The 19,179-nt window shown below is 41.6% G+C and overlaps 1 protein-coding gene across 4 annotated transcripts in view; it reads left to right on the top strand.

The window, feature by feature from the left end:
* garnl3 (GTPase activating Rap/RanGAP domain like 3) overlaps positions 1–19,179 on the top strand; it is an 87,559-nt gene that overhangs the window by 64,552 nt on the left and 3,828 nt on the right. For 3 of the 4 annotated variants that reach the window (XM_086301198.1, XM_086301197.1, XM_086301199.1), the window contains exons 17-29: positions 6,391–6,465; positions 6,673–6,787; positions 6,917–6,943; positions 7,064–7,168; positions 7,939–8,055; positions 9,792–9,949; positions 10,155–10,313; positions 10,710–10,776; positions 11,051–11,158; positions 11,619–11,737; positions 12,111–12,246; positions 14,650–14,709; positions 17,507–17,725. In XM_086301198.1, the coding sequence (XP_086157324.1) occupies positions 6,391–6,465; positions 6,673–6,787; positions 6,917–6,943; positions 7,064–7,168; positions 7,939–8,055; positions 9,792–9,949; positions 10,155–10,313; positions 10,710–10,776; positions 11,051–11,158; positions 11,619–11,737; positions 12,111–12,246; positions 14,650–14,709; positions 17,507–17,725 (1,465 nt within the window). The remainder of the gene's footprint in view (positions 1–6,390; positions 6,466–6,672; positions 6,788–6,916; positions 6,944–7,063; positions 7,169–7,938; positions 8,056–9,791; positions 9,950–10,154; positions 10,314–10,709; positions 10,777–11,050; positions 11,159–11,618; positions 11,738–12,110; positions 12,247–14,649; positions 14,710–17,506; positions 17,726–19,179) is intronic. The other variant, XM_086301200.1, reaches the window with a different exon arrangement.

Raw genomic sequence — 19,179 nt, 5'->3', positions numbered from 1 at the left:
GACTACTTTCAGTCTGAACTCTCTCAGGCGGTCCTCAGGAACAGTTCTCCAGGCTTGCTAAAAGCTATTCAGAGCTCTTATTTGGACATCGGCTGCCTTTCCTCTGTTAAGATGATCCCACACTGTTTCACTAATGTGGATTTCCCCTGACCTCCTGCGTACATATTCACATGTACAGAATTGAACCAAAAGTTTCAAATGCGGATACATCGGTTGCCACTGATTTGTGGTCCAGTTCTTGTGTTATTTGACATAAATAGAGGGAGGGCCTGAAGAGATGTATCTGCTGTAGATAGATTTTAGGTCTGGCACTTCTTTTGTCCTCCACTTATCCAGTTTCCTCAGATGTTTTAAGAACAAACTGCACACCATGCCAAGAGTTTGGCTAATAGTTATTTGGGAATCACCTTGTTGTTGCAAAAATGCTATTTTATGCCTGTCAGACTGTGTTATCATTAACATTTTTGTAGATTCACTGAAGAAGTAGTCTGAAAATAGTCAGGTAAAAGGACAAAACTGAAAAGGAGAGAAAAAGCTGCCAATGTCCAAAGAAAAGCTTTGAAAGATGTTCAGAAAGACTAAAGAGCCATTGCTCAGCTCCATATACAGTGGGGCAAAAAAGTATTTAGTCAGCCACCGATTGTGCAAGTTCCCCCACCTAAAATGATGACAGAGGTCAGTAATTTGCACCAGAGGTACACTTCAACTGTGAGAGACAGAATGTGAAAAAAAAATCCATGAATCCACATGGTAGGATTTGTAAAGAATTTATTCGTAAATCAGGGTGGAAAATAAGTATTTGGTCAATAACAAAAATACAACTCAATACTTTGTAACATAACCTTTGTTGGCAATAACAGAGGTCAAACGTTTACTATAGGTCTTTACCAGGTTTGCACACACAGTAGCTGGTATTTTGGCCCATTCCTCCATGCAGATCTTCTCGAGAGCAGTATTGTTTTGGGGCTGTCGCCGAGCAACACGGACTTTCAACTCCCGCCACAGATTTTCTATGGGGTTGAGGTCTGGAGACTGGCTAGGCCACTCCAGGACTTTCAAATGCTTCTTACGGAGCCACTCCTTTGTTGCCCGGGCGGTGTGTTTTGGATCATTGTCATGTTGGAAGACCCAGCCTCGTTTCATCTTCAAAGTTCTCGCTGATGGAAGGAGGTTTTGGCTCAAAATCTCACGATACATGGCCCCATTCATTCTGTCCTTAACACGGATCAGTCGTCCTGTCCCCTTGGCAGAAAAACAGCCCCATAGCATGATGTTTCCACCCCCATGCTTCACAGTAGGTATGGTGTTCTTGGGATGCAACTCAGTATTCTTCTTCCTCCAAACACGACGAGTTGAGTTTAGACCAAAAAGTTCTACTTTGGTTTCATCTGACCACATGACATTCTCCCAATCCTCTGCTGTATCATCCATGTGCTCTCTGGCAAACTTCAGACGGGCCTGGACATGCACTGGCTTCAGCAGCGGAACACGTCTGGCACTGCGGGATTTGATTCCCTGCCGTTGTAGTGTGTTACTGATGGTGACCTTTGTTACTTTGGTCCCAGCTCTCTGCAGGTCATTCACCAGGTCCCCCCGTGTGGTTCTGGGATCTTTGCTCACCGTTCTCATGATCATTTTGACCCCACGGGATGAGATCTTGCGTGGAGCCCCAGATCGAGGGAGATTATCAGTGGTCTTGTACTGTATGTCTTCCATTTACTGGTGCCAGTGCATGTCCAGGCCCGTCTGAAGTTTGCCAGAGAGCACATGGATGATACAGCAGAGGATTGGGAGAATGTCATGTGGTCAGATGAAACCAAAGTAGAACTTTTTGGTATAAACTCAACTCGTCGTGTTTGGAGGAAGAAGAATACTGAGTTGCATCCCAAGAACACCATACCTACTGTGAAGCATGGGGGTGGAAACATCATGCTATGGGGCTGTTTTTCTGCCAAGGGGACAGGACGACTGATCCGTGTTAAGGACAGAATGAATGGGGCCATGTATCGTGAGATTTTGAGCCAAAACCTCCTTCCATCAGCGAGAACTTTGAAGATGAAACGAGGCTGGGTCTTCCAACATGACAATGATCCAAAACACACCGCCCGGGCAACAAAGGAGTGGCTCCGTAAGAAGCATTTGAAAGTCCTGGAGTGGCCTAGCCAGTCTCCAGACCTCAACCCCATAGAAAATCTGTGGCGGGAGTTGAAAGTCCGTGTTGCTCGGCGACAGCCCCAAAACATCACTGCTCTCGAGAAGATCTGCATGGAGGAATGGGCCAAAATACCAGCTACTGTGTGTGCAAACCTGGTAAAGACCTATAGTAAACGTTTGACCTCTGTTATTGCCAACAAAGGTTATGTTACAAAGTATTGAGTTGTATTTTTGTTATTGACCAAATACTTATTTTCCACCCTGATTTACGAATAAATTCTTTACAAATCCTACCATGTGGATTCATGGATTTTTTTTTCACATTCTGTCTCTCACAGTTGAAGTGTACCTCTGGTGCAAATTACTGACCTCTGTCATCATTTTAGGTGGGGGAACTTGCACAATCGGTGGCTGACTAAATACTTTTTTGCCCCACTGTATGTCTTCCATTTTCTGATGATTGCTCCCACAGTTGATTTTTTCACACCAAGCTGCTTGCCTATTGTAGATTCACTCTTCCCAGTCTGGTGCAGGTCTACAATACTTTTCCTGGTGTCCTTCAAAAGCTCTTTGGTCTTGGCCATGGCGGAGTTTGGAGTCTGACTGTTTGAGGCTGTGGACAGGTGTCTTTTATACAGATGATGAGTTCAAACAGGTGCCATTCATACAGGTAACGAGTGGGGGACAGAAAAGCTTCTTACAGAAGACGTTACAGGTCTGTGAGAGCCAGAGATTTTCCTTGTTTGAGGTGACCAAATACTTATTTTCCACCCTAATTTACGAATAAATTCTTTACAAATCCTACCATGTGAATTCATGGATTTTTTTTCACATTCTGTCTCTCACAGTTGAAGTATACCTCTGGTGCAAATTACTGACCTCTGTCATCATTTTAGGTGGGGGAACTTGCACAATCGGTGGCTGACTAAATACTTTTTTACCCCACTGTATAGAAATCGTGGTATAGTGTTGTAGAAATGACATTGCAGACCTTGAACAAGTCATAGTATTTTTTTTACATGATTATTGTTCACAAAATCCTTTTTTTGATCAGCTTCTATTGTAGTGAACACTTCAGACTTGAGCTGTAATCAGAGGCTTAATTCAGAAAGAGGAACAAATTGCTGAAAAACATCATTGAGCTTTATACAGCCCTATACACTCCATTTCTCCATATTTGGGCTTTTTTGGTGGGGGCGTATTTACTTTATGGGTCATGTATTTTTGATGTAATTTCCAGGAAACTTTCTAAATGATTTAGCTACTCAAAGAAATTAAAAAGGGTGTTAAAATTTGTCCTACTCATAAGAGAAAAAAGTGCTTCCACAGTTACCAGCTTCTTCTGTTTGATGTTTTAAGAAGAAAAGTAATAATTTGTAAGGCAAGTGAAAAGTAAATGCTAATCGGAGTTGCCTGGGAAGTCAAACAATAATCCTAAACTTAACAGAAAAGGTACCCGAGTCACTTCAGTCTGGTCTTTAGAAATGAAACTGCCTAGCATGGGTTAGTGTATTTCGCTCTATTCTCTTTGTTTCCCTCTAAAAATGCAGATGTAATGAGTGCTGCCTACCACTGCAGGAGAAACTACCCTCTCTCAGTCATTAATGAGGAAGCTCTTTGTACTGATTGGGTTTCAAAGGCTGAATGAACTGAACACCTGCTTGCAGGAGGATAAAGAAGGAATAATAATCTAAGAAGGTCACTGTGTGGCTGATATACCTGATATAATCATACTGGGAAAAAACCTTACAAAGCACCATACATGGCAATGAACCCGGATGACCATTTTTTGTGGGAGGCTGGGAGATAGTGGGTATTTTTGATGTGATCACTCATACAGTTTCAGAGTAATGTGACTGTCAGCATGAGTTAAATTATAATAAATCAATAATTGCCCTCATAAACCGAATACATCAATAATTTTACTACAATTTGTTCTTTCTTTTTTTTTTTGATCAACTTGAAAATCTATCCAAAGTCCAAAGGTTTGAACTGAGTAGTACTAATAATGCCTTCATCGTCACTCATTGTTTTATAATAGTCTATATGAGCCTTAAAAACTAGACACTAGTTATAACAGCTGTACCCTGTAGAAAAAACCTGTTGGAGGAAATTAGTTTTTAAAGTCAAAACCATTTATAGTCGACTCTAAACGAGCAGCTGTTTATTAATCTTAGTAATTCTCTCTTTTTCTCTTTGTTGTCCTTGTTTCCTTTTCTTTACGTAACTGTTCTATCTCGTTTCTACTGTTCTCGACTTATAAATACAAAGCTTAGGTATCGACGTGCTCTTCTATAAAGCATTAAAACAGTGGAAGACTAACATCTTCGGTCATTGATTGTTCAGTTATTTTAGGGACAAGCCATTTGTCAGCTAAACTGACTCACAGTGGGGTCAGTCACTGTGTTGTGCACGTCGTACACAGTGATGTCATGTTCCCCATTAATGTCTCATAAATCTGAATATGATTTCTCATGGATCTGTTCTGAAGGATGCTTTAGTATGCTGTATGGCTAAGCCACCGCAGTGGTGGTTTGTATTGATCTCATCATCTCCAGATTGCCTGTTTATGCAGGCATGGTAATGCTTTGTGCAGCTTGGATTGGCACTTTCAGTCAGATGGTTGCAGCTTGCACATTTGTACGAACTGTGTTTGAATTCTGAAACGGCTTTAACCTTTGATGCATTATGACTTTTCTTTTTGTACAGTCACCTTCTTGAGCCGTCACAGATCTCAGAACCTAAATAAGCATGAAAAACAAGCAATGTCAGTCCAAATAGCAGTAATAGAAAACAGCATGCGTATTTCAGCAAGTTAGGGCTCATTTATCTTGCGCAAGGTCCACGAGTGTGAAAGCGTTATTTAAATAACAGATAAATACCGTAAAATGCAATTTCCTCCACAGAGAATGACTGTGATAGATGCTAGCTCATTGGCAAGCTACCTGTTTACAGCTACATGATGGAGCCCAAAAGATAGAAAAATACATACCAGTTCATCAAGGCCTCATAATAGCCACATATAACATCAAAATATATGTTTAAAAAATGCCCCTTTAGTAGCACATAGATTGATCCTGTTTATTGAAAGAACTCAAACCCAGTGGCTGAAAAAGAACTACTTAACTCTTTACCCCTAGATACTAGGGCTGCGGGATTTTGCATGAAATGGCAATGTGTAGCGTTTGTCTAGGGTGTTGTTCATTTTCCTAAATCCCTCGTTTTGCACAGTGTTGATGGGAGCCATATCTTTGGTCAGGTGATAAGTGATAGCCTCCGTAATTTCTTTGTGCCTGCGGGAGTTCGACGTGTATAGGGAAGCGCTGTATAAGGTTCCCGTTATTGATGTTTGGGTGGTTGACCGGGACGGATTTTCTCCTGTCACTTTCTCGTCATCCCTGACGTGCTCTCCGTTGTTTTTTCCCTGCCAATTTTAGCATCACACGGCACAGCTTCTGTATCACGTGGTATAAGGCTCCGCCCTTGTCATTTGTTGAGCAGGAAGAGTGAGCGCTTGTTTTCATGCAGATTACGTCCCGGATCAAAATGCGGTACAATCGTCATCTTTTTTTAAAAAATCGTTGTCATTTGGAAATGAGATCGCACATAAGTATGAATCGAGATCGCGATTTTCTAACGATTAATCGTGCAGCCCTACTAGATACCCTGTTAGAAGCAACCCTCTGATTGGTTCATGTCATATTTCAGCCTGCCTATTGAACAACATGAGTGGATGTGCATCAGAAATGAGTGAGGATGGTCTCTATTCATGCAGGTACCCTTGGGAAATCCATTTATTCTAATGGTCATTGAACCGCATCTTTATTGATATTTACTAAGGCGTCAAAACTTGCCATTAATGATGCAGGGTAGATCGTCAGATCATCTTAATGGGGAAAAGAGTTCAAGAAACAGAAATATCTCAAAAAATGTCTATATTTGTGTAGGTCTGAACTTTATTCTTCATTCTGTCCTGCCTCATTTGAGGTTGGAAAATACAGAGTAACTATAACTCTGTTTATAAAAGAAATCATCGTTACCTCTAACAACCACAGCGGTAAAATGCCACCTTCTCATCGTGGCAACAGCGTTAATTTTATGCTAACATTAGCTACATGGGAGCAAATCTTGATTTCAGATGTCAGACACTGTGGTGATGCAAGACTTCAGACTTCCATCAGTGCAGAATTCAGAGGTGTACGCCGTGTGTCATATCTGATGCCGTTTCTTCCCCAGGCCCTCAAGCTGAAGACCATAGTGAGAGGCGATGCGCCGACTAGCCTCGTCACCACAGGCTTGTGCAGAAAAGAGGTGAGGCTCACATCTTTAAAGCGTCTCACCGCCTTGATCTTAATACTTGAAAGAACCTTTGAATTTTTTGCCGTTACAAAACAACTTCATGTTTGAAATGTTTAAAAAGCACTTAATGAACCCGGGGGGGTTAAATTTATGATTTATTTGTAGTCCTATCAAACCAAGTGAATCCTATTGTGCGCTGTATCAATATGTGTGTTGCAGCCATGGGAGTCCCAGTTGTTCTGCAGCACATTCCCCTATGATATCGTGTGCGCTGACTCCTGGGGTCAGTCAGTGCTGGTTGCCACAGACGCAGCAGGGGTCATGCTGCTCGATGGTGAGGTCACTAATCAATACGCCCTGTGCCATCTAAATTAAAGCACCCATGCATAATTGTTCAATACTCAGCAGAATGTCGAGAGCAGCAGCTAACATGATGATGGTAATGATGTTGTCCCTCTTTCAGGCCCTGATCCAGCAGGGTTAGGCATTGGTGAGTGACACAATCAATATTTTCTTATTTAAATGCTCTTTCTTTTTTTAATCCCTACTTGGGGCGGGGATTTTTCAATTTAATTTTCTTTAATCATGTGATTTTTGACTTGTCTTTCAGAGCCACAGAGCCTTCCCCCAGTGCACGTGTTCGACAGAACCATGGTGGTGAAGCAGATGCACGTTCTCGAGCCTCAGGACCTGCTTATCACCCGCACTGACAAAGGTAGGCTTAGACCACTGGGAGGATACTGCTAAGCACTGCCTCCCTGCACATCAGAGATCTCCTGTCATCCTTTGAAATCCTCTTTTTGACTCACAGTACTATTTGGAGCAGATTGTCTTTATGTTTGTTCTTTTTCTTCGCCTTACATTTCATCTGTCTTTTCCTGTGTGCGTTAGTGTGTACACGTTTGCCCACCTCCACTGGTCCGGTGAAAACATCGATCCATCGCCGAGATTTAAGGAAGCTGACCTGCACAGAACGAGTCCCTAAAGGGGTTCTGTGTGCATGTGTATACAAAAGAGTGTCTGTTTGTCTGAAGAACCACATAGACTGTGAGAGTGCAGGGGGTTATAAAGTACTAAGAGATATCCAGACAGGCAGACAGATAAAATTAAACACAGAGGGTGACTAAGATTTAAAGGACACACAAGTAGTTCAACCGAGATGTGGCTGTGTACTAACAAACAGCAGTTGGACTTGTCTGATGTTTGCTTTAACTGTGAAAGAATGTAAATGGTTGATCTGCAGATGATAAGCAAGTAGGGATCGTCCAGGTTTGATAGTCATTATGCGATGGCAGGCATTTGTCACGACTGTGTGTGGGCTTTGATGAAGCTTCTGCGAGTGCGCCAGCTTTAAGAAGCCTTCTAGTAATCCTCCTGCAATACCACGCCATTGCATGGCCGTGGGAGGATGCTAAATAAGAGCTAGCAAATTGAGGGTAGCCTTCGTGCAGAAAAAAACAGAAGAGCTTTTTGTTTTGTTTCCAGGAAAGGATGCTCGGCTTTATGTGTTCAGACTCAGCACAATCAAGAAAGGCCTGGAGGAGAGGCAACTAATCAGGGGCAAGTGCGACAGCCGGGAAAACAAACTGGAGAAAACGAAAGGTAACGCACAGGATCTGCAAGAATATGCACACAGTTGCACAGAATGCAAAACAATCCTCACAGTGAAAAAGGTAAATACACTTATGCAAGATAGAAAAATCTGCTTGAATTTGACAGAAGTTGAAAGCATCAGATAGTTCCCCATCCGAACACCTGTGATAAATTTTTCCCCCTGTTAATACCTTTAGGTTTATTTGAGGATAATATGAGACTACAAAATTGCTCTTTTTGTCAGCATCCTTCAACAGCAGCTCTAGTGTGAAATAGACATGCATGCTTAAATTCAAGCCATCATAAAAATAAATGTAAAAACATTTAAAGAGACATTTCCAAGACATTTAAATGTTGATACATATCAGCTACCTAGCTTAATCGTTTCTGGCATAAAAGGAGCCTGAAATGTACTTCATACATTGGTCATTCACGACTCCTTGGCTTTAAATCTATTATTTCCCCCTGCTGGTAATGCAACTTAAGCATGTGGTGGATTAGTGTGTCTGTTACCCCTTAAGGTGCTTTAAATTGTAAGGTCAAGATGCTAAAATAACACAAGAGAAAATCCCAATAATCAGGCAACCCACTGTAAGCAAGCATTCGGCAACAGTGGGAAGGAAAAACTCCCTTTTAAGAGGAAGTAACCTCCGGCAGAACCAGGTTCAGTTGGGAGTGAGGGGAGGGAGACAGGAAAAAAGGCATACTGTGGAAAAGAGCTAATTTGGTGATGAAACCTCTTACATTCAGATCAACGTTAAAACCTATTTTAAGACAGATTGGATCGACTGATAGCATCTCGCCATGCTCCTGTTGGTATAAACAGGAGATAAAGAAGTTCCTACTTGGGAACCTACTTCTCCACTGGCCTCTGGCAGGTGTTGCTTACTATCACACTCCAATGTAGCTCCAGAGCCACAGCCACCCCATAAATGTGGAAGAATGTGGTGGCTTAAGTAACCAGCACAGCTTGAAGTAAACAAGTAATCTAATTAGCATCTGTAACGACATAAACTTCTGCAAATTAACACATTTGATTGTTTTGCTATCAATTGCATGAATGTGGAAATGAAAGAGAGATTCAGTCAGCTGCATTAGGCACAAACCTAGGGGAGGAGTCAGAGAGAAACTCTGGGTTTGTTAAAGAAAATCTGCCAGCGAATAGAGTCTGTGAATAGCCCAGGGATTAGGGAATCCTCATCTCAGGGTTAGCAAACTCTGTTTTCTGGAACAGGCCTGTGCTTCATCATATTAGGCGCAGCCAAAGCCACAGTGCTGGCCTGAGATGGACATATGAAGAAATCCATGCCAAGCTGACAACAGCTCAATACAAGTAGAAAAATTTGGAAAACAAGCTTTTCGAGCAGATTGAAACCTGAGCTTTTGGCTTACAGACATAAAAAAATGTCTTTGAGCTGTAAATATTGTTCATCTGTACAAATGTTCCTAAAGAAGTAAACATCTACATTTCTGACCTGTTGAAGGATTATCTGAATATGTTTATGAGGTTGTTTACAAGGTTAACAAGTATCTAATCAATTCTGAAGTGCAACCTTAATGAATCTCCTTTTTACAGTGTACACACAAATACACACACAGTGTTATATCCACTGGTGTCATGCCAGCTGTCTGAGCGGCATGCATTGATCTGCGGGACGATGCCAGGGAACGACACCTGCAGCAGTAAACATCCATTATAGTTTCCATCTCTTTGTCAGCCTCCCCTCTCATCCGCTTTGTCTTAGGTTGCCATTTGTACTCTATTAACACCCACCACGGCTCAGAGCTGAGGATAGTAGCAGCCATCAGGAACAAACTCCTCCTCATCACCAGGAAACATCCGCGTTTCAGCGCCGTCGCCACAGGAGCGGATTCTCCAGTGGAGGAGTTTCAGTACATACGGGTAAATCAAAGTCCACATGAGCAAAGAGAAGGTGGAAAAACAGCATATGAATCAAGCATGCACATTGTATTCAATACCCAAATGTAATGGGGGCTAAAAAAGAGTCTAATTATCTATCAAACAGAAGAGGGTGAAAGAAGAACGAAGACAGGAGTGTAAAAGTAAAGAGTGCTAATGTTAACCACGTGTACCACGCTCCCATTAGGAGATCTGTCTGTGCGACCCGCCGGTGGTGATGTCGCTGGTGGACGGTCCAACCGGGGAAAATGATAATATGATTTGTGTGGCCTACAAACATCAATTTGACCTGATCAATGAGAGCACTGGAGATGCCTACCGGCTTCATCACGCAGAGGCCAACAGGGTGAGGCACACAGGCGCACACACACATATTAGCGGCTTTCTCTTTGCTTTCTTGCATTTCTATGTGATGTTTATTGAAGCCAAACGGGACTGAAACCTTTAGTTAGCGGCTTTATTTACCTGCTGATTACCAGCCTGCTTGGGTGAATCAAACATTGTCATTCTCAGCAGGGAGAAATGGATGAGCAGGCTGTAGGATGAACAGCTGCCTTAATAAAGCATCTCATTCTGCTTTCTATTTAGAGAAGAGTAAATCTGTAGCTGACATGCAGTGTATCTTCTGTATTGCCCTGAGGGTGCTGACCTGACATTATTTGTTAAAAACAGTGTCTCCTATTTGACCTTTCGCCTCTGAACCGTCGTTGATTTCACTAAACTGACTTCTTTGTGCCTGCAGGTAAATTTTGTAGCGGCCATTGATGTGTATGAAGACGGGGAGGCAGGTCTGCTGTTGTGTTACAACTGTGAGTGCCCCCCACCACCATCCCTCTCTTGACTCCAGACATTTCAGATGTTGTGTAATGTCGGCTATCTGCCTTTTTCCTCTGCGACTGGAATAAAAATAATTGCACAGAGACAGCTCCAGAATATTAAGAGTGAGGGAGCTTTTTATCCCTCTGCTTCAGCTATATAAAAGGACAAAAAGCTGTCTGCCCTCTTCGACTCACAATAAAAGGCTGCTGTTGATCGTGGTGTAACATAAATACCTTTAACCTGAATCCTGTGTGTCTTTTGCAGATATTTGTTACTATAAGAAAGTTTGTCCGTTTAACGGCTCCACACCGATGATCCAGTCCAACACCTCGGATTTCCACTTCAGCTGGAACCAGATGCCTAATGCTATTGGTAGGTTGCCACGGCAACAGTTCTCGGGGCCCCACCCTGCCCATTGCCGTTGAGCTTCGTGTCACCATGGAAACGTCATGTGTAATCACAAGCATCCGACTGGCCCAAGTGATTACTTGTGCGTGTGTTTCTGTGTACGTTTTATTATTAACACAGAAGGTGATGAAAATTTAAAAAAAAAAGCTGGTGTTAAACCAGTAACCCTGGCACTGCTCATAACAAAATGCTGCCCCTCTGGCCTCCTGTGCATCCGTAATGTGTCCTGCTTTAATATGCACATAGACACTAAAGCCAACAGTGCAGAGTAATCGCACAAATGTATTAAAACATGTGGGACATCTTCAATTTAAAATCAGCTCACACCACTGGCCTATAAAACAGTAATTTTCATAATTTAAAAAAAGTAATCACACCCTTTTGATATAGTATGCTGGATCTTATCCTCCTGGTGTCTTTGCAGTTTGTGCATTTCCTTACATCCTGGCCTTCACCACGGACTCCATTGAGATTCGACTAGTGGTCAATGGCAATCTTGTGTACACAGCAGTGGTCCCGGAGCTGCAGCTGGCTGCTTCGCGGGTCTGTATAAATGACAACATATACACCCACTGAACAAGAATCCTCAAGTTTGTGAATTTAGTTTCACTGTCAGGCTTCACTCAGTTGTAGAAGAAGATGTCTGGGAGCTCTCATTTCAATCCATCTTTATTATCCCTGTGGGAAATAAGGCTGGTAATCTGCATGGCTGCAAAAGCAATAATACAACTATGATTTATACACTCCGATAATTGCAAACAGAACAGTGCGCCTGAGATCCAATGATTCATTCTGATTCTTTGTTCTTTCTTTTTCACCTGCTGCTTCAAACCTTTCTGTTTTCCTGCCTTCTCTGCACGTCCATCATTTCCCTCTCATTTCCCTCTCTGCTTGCATCTGCTTTTTCCACCCACAGTCAGACATTTATTTCGTTTCATCGGCTCCAGTGAGCTCAGCCTCCAACTGCAGTTCGAGAGACACCAGTTCCCAGAGTTCCCCACAGACGCCCACCGGCTATGAGATGCCCATGTTCCCCTCGCCGCTCGGCGATGGTAAGACCCACACAGGATGTTTGACTTTGGAGTCTCTCTTAGCTTCAAGCGCTGCAACATTTGTGTACGTTAGTTCAGGTTGATAACCTGCAGTTTTCTGTGACAGTAAGTTTTTCTTTAATCACTTCTGCCATCATCTTTTTTTTTTATGAGAAACATTATAATGTCCTCATTGCTGGGTATTTAGAGTAGCAGTAGACAAATAGGTATCCTGTCAACGGCCCTTTAACCCCTAATTTTACTTACAAATGTGGTTACTTTTATTTATTACCGACCTTCTTTCTTACAATTATTTCAGAGAAAAAGTCATTCATTCAACAAATTTTATGCTTAAAAAATGACTTTTGCGGCACTTAAACATGAGGTAGAAAGACTTAGGTGCCTTTGTTTAATTATCTTTGTTACCAAGCCAAAACCGGTACAAAAATGTTGCCTGTTGGTGTGTTCAAGGACCTACTCATAATCTGAAACTTTGCTTTAGATTAAATTTGCTAATCTATGTTGAAGGGCAGGGATGGGATGTCAAAAACGTATTTTACATTGTGAACCAAATACATCCCACTTTGATCTTAAGTGGGCCGGACAGAAACCCTTTCTGTTAGTGTAAAGAACTTTAACTACACATTTAATCCCTGGAATAGTTTAATATAAGAAAAAGGAGTGCAGTTTCAACAACACATCTCAGTTTTTCTATATGATATAGAAATGTTGCTGTTGTAAATAAAAGAAATCTGGAAAACCTTTGGCTTAAAGTGTAAGAAATGTGTAAAATGGCCTAAAACATTCTGGTTCTGTCATTGCCCTTTATTTGTAAACCCACTGGGGAAAAAACAAAAAGAGAATTTCCTGTCGGTTAATTATTTATATATTCATATATTTTCTTTGGTGTATTATGCCCATGGGGGAGGTCTTTATCACGCTCCAAAACCTGTGGAAATATAGTTAAAACTCCAAAATGTATGCCTTTTTATTCCTTCACATTGTTAAAATTGCCCAGTGGGTCAGATTGGAGTCTGTGTCTAATTCCGGCCCTCAGGCCTTATGTTTGATACCTCTGTTGTAGGAAACAGACAGATAAGCACAGCGAGTATTGCAGAATATGCCTTCTTTTATTTCATTTAAACACGGTCTTTAAAAAAAAAAGACCAACACTTACAAAGTGTTATTCTGCCTTGTAACCCTCTGTGACTCCTCTTTGTCATTTTTATTGTTTATTTTTCCAAGATTTCTTTTTTAAGGTTGACTGCGTATAAAAATGCTGTAATTACTGAAGAGGTAATGCAATATTTTGTTAGATCTCTTGAACTGAAACTGAAGATCTGCACTTCAGTCACATCTTGATTGTCCATCATGGTGATGTATGGAGGGAAAATTACAAAACTGTCTAAATACTGACAGATCTGGCTGTAAATCATATTTATTCTACTAAAGTTTCACTCCTTATTTTCCCACTGGTTGTCCACCACACTCTCCAGTGTTTCTGTCTCAGACCTGACAGTTTGAGAATCCCTTTTTTGTTTTAAGGTTGTCACCAGGCAGTGAACTCTTGAATTTTGGAGGATCCTTGAACACACCCTTTTTCAAAACAGGCATCCACATGGCCTCCCGTTCATCGACATACTGCCAAGAGATCAAGGGGACAAACTTTTTACTGAGATACGACGTTCCTTACTTTCAAGCATCATATGATTTTATACCCATATGTAGTATGAGGTGTATGGAAAAAAGCTTGTACCTTAGCTAAATGTGATTTGTAGTTGAAGGACAAGAACATTTAAAAGCATCATTGTGATCTTTTCGATTGCGAATTATAGTTACAATATAATTACAATATAGCACGCACACTCTCCCAGACATCTTTCATTGTATGTTTGACCATTTAATACACACACCCCCACCAGCACCACCGCCTCCCCATCCTGCTGTTCCTGATCTCCTCCAGATTAATACAGCTTGTACAAGATTGTCATTCACTGTCTGTCAGCTGACTGATGGACAGTGCAGTCTAGCTGTTAAAGACACACAAAGGTTTCCATGTAAGTCTGAACTGCAGAAAAGAGTGAGACTTAGGAAAAATAAAAAGCTTGTGTTCCTGCTGCTGCTGCACCATCCAGGCAGTCTTTTCCTGATGGAAGTGGGTATTTACAGGTTCCATTAAAGCTAACGGGGAGGAAGGTCTGGCTGTTGCTGCTGCAATTAGTCAAGTGCAGGATTTCTGCTTATGTATGTCATTTTTATTAAAGGAATTCTCTTTTTTTTTGCAAATAATTCTGCATTACTGGAAGATGTAGGCATAATAGAGAACCTACTATGTATGTGTGTGGGTGTGTGCGTGTGCTCCTAAATGTATGTTACTGTGTGTGTGTTCAGTTTGTGTAACCCTCTTCTTCATCCCTGGTTCAGATTCTATACGGATCCCCTATGGTACCAAGCTTTCCCTGTACATGTCTAAGGATGCTGAAGGTACTTTAGGATTCTCCCACAACTTGTCCTCTGTCCATAAAAACACTCATAACGCTGCCCTACTAACATGCACGTGCACCCAGAGTGTATCACCCCTGTCTGCTCCGAAGCAGCATGTTGACTTGAACGTTGGTTGAATGTTAAGTGAACATTATGTCTTCCCCACCCCCACTCACCCCCCTTTCTGTCTGCCGACTAATTAAAGCATTAGCGCGAGGGGAGAATGAGAAGGGAGAAAGGAAGGTGCTAGAGCTCAAAGTACAAAAGTGAGGCAGAGGTGATGAAGATAGAGAGTTATGAAATTACCAGGAAGGGGGGGAGGAAGAATAGGTATGCAGGCAGTGTGAGCGGAAAGGGAGGGGTTATGGAGGCTTTGGGGGGTGCAAAAAAGGAGCAAGAAAAGGGAAAGAGGGAAGGAGAAGACACGTCTGCTGCAGCATGATTTACAGATTGCACTGTCGCCATGGAGACTTTTGTCAGCCCTCTTTTTCGATCCAAAGTAGTCCAAACAACGGTGCTACAGTCTGATGGTGGGTGGGTGGTCGGGCGGGGTGTTTGGAGAGTGGGGGGGGGTGGAGAAAGGTGGAAGGGTGCTGACAAAAATCCCATCCTCTTAACTGCCTGTGCGCCTGCCGTATCTGCTCCTTGGGAAGGTTTTCATCTGACGTAATCACATCAGTGATGCGAGCAAGATGTCACTGATGTGGCTGCTAGCCACCATCCACCTCCACTGGCTTAAAGACGCCACGTTGTTCTGATGAATTTGACTCTGTTTAGTACTAAAAACATCCCTGACAACTGTTTATTTGATTTTTGATTTTTTTTTTGCCAGTGTGCAGGAGTGTGACACTTCCCCTGGTCCAGAAACGCATGTGGAATATATTGATCTCTGCAACTATATATTCCAAATACTTGCATGCCTTGCCGCATCTTTGGCTATTTCCTTTTGCCGTCGGACGACACAGCGGCAAGTGAGAGCTGATCTGTAACAGCACTAACACAGTGTACCTGTCAAGCATCAGCAGTGACCCTTTGTTTTTCACAGTGGCTCTTTAACTCTCCTCTCACCCGCTGACATTTCAGATGAGACAGACCCTTCCTTTTTTTTTGCAGCATAGTCTCTGCCTCGATTCACTGTCATTCACTATCACCAGCCTGCCTCATCGGAGCAGTGTGCAGTTTCTGAACTCCAACACTGCTCCCAAGTGGAATGGCTGGGCACTGCCAGTGGGCACACTGCAGCTTTGCGGGCAGATTGTGTCACTTGAAAACTTCCAAACATCCATTCAATGCATCTCGAGCAGACTTTGTTGTCTCTGTTGAATAATAGATGGCCTGCTATAAATGTCTACTGAACAGTTACATTAGCTCGCTGTTGTAAGGAAGATTAATTTTAAGACTGCGTGCTGTTTCAATAAATAGCGCTATAAATCACTTTAAAGTGGCTTCATTTAAATGTGGATGTTTGATTCTGTTGTATCAGCATTCATAGAGTCCTAATTATGTACAGAATTAATATTACAGCTGACTGTTTTGCAACGCATGCCACATGTGATGTCATAGATGTTTTACTGCGCTACGAAAATACAAAAGTTAAAGACTTGATCAAGCTGTGTCACCTTTGCTTTTTCAGGTTTTGTAAGCTTTTGCTTTTGCTGTCATTATCTGTTTTTTACTGGTCCTTACTGGTGCATTCAAAGACTTTTATTTCCAGTGAAATAAAATTATTTCTTATTATACCTTTACAAAATCGACAACATGTTGGAGTTGGAGTGGCTGGCACACAGAATGCAAGAGCAATGTTAATAAGTTGAATCTTTGAGAGTCCCTGAATGCACCGGAAAGGCGGAAATATGCCTCTAGAGATTATATACAAGATAGATGCCAATATTTACATGTCTGACGCCAGTCCCTGGTTATTTCAAGTGTGTTTAGTGTAAAGATTACAAATGTGCATCTCGTGTAATGCCGTTCGCTGCATTAGAGTCTCAGAGGTAAGAGTATGTTTCATAATACCCAACAGCAGAATTTCAAAAAAGCCTAATCTTTGAGTCAGGTGAGAGTTTTGGAGTATCCTAAAGCTGCACTGAAAATGCTTGCAGATGATATGTATGTGAGTGTGATGTATTGTAAATTTAGTTCAAGTTAATATATAGTGCATATATTAGTGATCCTAATATATATAGCCTGTGCAAAAGGCTTGAGCCAGCCCCTCATTTCTTTATATTTTACTAGGAAATGGGAAATGTTTGAAGAAATCTATGCATACCATGATGAAATATGCCAAGGTTTGAGTCAAGTGGAACTAAAGAAAGACAATCTGGCCCTGAGAAGCAAACCACAAAGAAATGTGGGATGCTTCAAAATCTTTGCACAGTACTGTATGAGAGGTAGAAATTTGGAAACCGCTAATGTAGTCACATGTTAATGTTTTACCACCTGGGTTTTTGTACAGATTTTCAAAAAAAAATCAAGAGCACAGGCAGCTCTTTCCCTCTGTTTATCATCTTTACGTTAAGCTAAGCAGTAGCTTCCCAGTGGTAACTTATGCAGCCAAATAGTCAAAAATAAAGTATTTAATTTTCATTGCACTGCCATACAAAAGTGTTGAAATATTGATAAAAATAAAAGGTTCAATTGCTAGTTGTAAAATCTGAAAATATATGGTATGTTTTTGAATTTCTAAAGAACTAAAGCCAAGCCTTCTTTCTTTTTTTGTTTTCATTTTGTGTGCTCTCATGTCATCTACCACAATTGTTCTTCCTCACTGCTACCTCTTCCTCTGGCTTCCTCCTAGGTGAAGCGACATGCAAGCACATTTTTAAGATCCCTCTGTGTAACTTGGTGGGCCGCAGCATCGAAAGACCCCTGAAGTCCCCTCTGGTCAACAAAGTGCTGACGACACCAGCCCCCACCATGGTGGCCCCAGCTCCCCTCATCTCTGCAACACACTCGCTTTCCTTATCCCGCATGGAGATCAAAGAAATAGCCAGTCGCACACGGAAGGAGCTGCTGGGTAAACGGAAAAATTATTTTGCACCATATAGGAAATTTAAGTTGTTTTTATGGAACTAGTGCCCACTGGTGCAGTTTTGGATTATCCCTCACATACCTGCTCCTTCATGGTACGGCTACATTTGAGCATACTTGCAACAGCAAAGCTACATGACGTGATCACCGTCAGTCAAAAACACACACAGAGATTCCTTTATTTTTAGTTAGATCTAGTTGTCGTCTCTGTGTTTCATTCTAAAATCTTCCTCAAAAAAGCTAATTCCACAAACACATTTTGGTTTGCAAGAACAGCTATATAGAATCTCAACAGGCTCCTATTAAGAATCTTTTATCTGTTTATTTATTCATTTCTGGTTGTGTTGTTTCAGTTATTACATTATATGTGGTATCTTCGATGTCTAAGGCAGGACAGGCAGCCATTGCCCAACTCCCTGTGAGTGGTTCATGTTCATTGATCAGTAGCTGTTGATCAGTGATCAAGAAAGTGACCTCACAGCCTCCCAGTGGAAAGGCTACGTCCAGATAAACAGAATCAACTTTCTGGGAGACATCACTGTGCTAATTCTAAAATCTTTGAAGTACTCTCCAGTATTGGTCTCAGATGCTATTGCAGTTTAGTGGCTCAGTCACAATAGAGCAAAGATATGATATAAACCTCCTTGCAACTACTAAAAATTGGTGGTTGCCCAGTGAGTCCATTGAATATTTTGAAATTTAGCAGCCGATTACAAGTAGTTGCACTGACCAACTGGTAACCCAGAGGTTAAGAATGCAAAACCCACAACCTGTAGTTGACCACACAGTGATTGCACAGGTTCCCTGGCAACAGGTTGTAATCAGTGTGAGTCAGTCTGGACACATCATCTACGTGTGTTTTTTTAATAGCAGACCTGCCTCAACTGGTTTCCAGCTGGTTGTATTCTGGTTATATTCCTATATAAAAGCACCTGTGTCATTTTGCAGTTAAATTGCTGGATTCTGAATGTAAATAGTTAATGTGAATTTCTGTTAAATGTTACATTTCTGTGTATGTAGTTGGCGACACATTTGTGATTTTCAACGATTTACAGTTAATCGTATCATACAGTTTCCAAGCTGACCTTATTCAGTCACAAACTGATAGCAGACTGACTTCGACTTATTGCTGTTTTCTGACTATCTTGATGCACCAAAGTTGCTTTCAAGACGTGAACTGTGGTTAAAAGCAGCACTCAAAACCACAGAGATCACACAGTTACATTCATTTTGGTTGTGCAGCATCTCTAACTACTGTTTTCGCCAGCGAGACTGTAGCATTAGAGACTATATCTGAGATATGAAGTCACCACATGGCTTTACACATTTGGCTTTGTAGGAGAAGATCCCAAACAATGTGTACCTTCCAATTCTGAAGTAGACCTGTTTTGGGTGTTTTTTTTAACATAGGCAAAAAGCAAAAGTTTGATATTTGGAAAA

Source organism: Aulonocara sp. 'chitande type north' Nkhata Bay, linkage group LG7 (genome assembly GCF_057382095.1).
Source record: "Aulonocara sp. 'chitande type north' Nkhata Bay isolate Kocher_YH1m ecotype deep benthic linkage group LG7, A_spYH_male_GT1.1, whole genome shotgun sequence".
In the NCBI taxonomy this organism is placed as follows: domain Eukaryota; kingdom Metazoa; phylum Chordata; class Actinopteri; order Cichliformes; family Cichlidae; genus Aulonocara; species Aulonocara sp. 'chitande type north' Nkhata Bay.
Note: the sequence above shows the minus strand (reverse complement) of the source record. Positions and strands in the feature narration are given on the sequence as shown.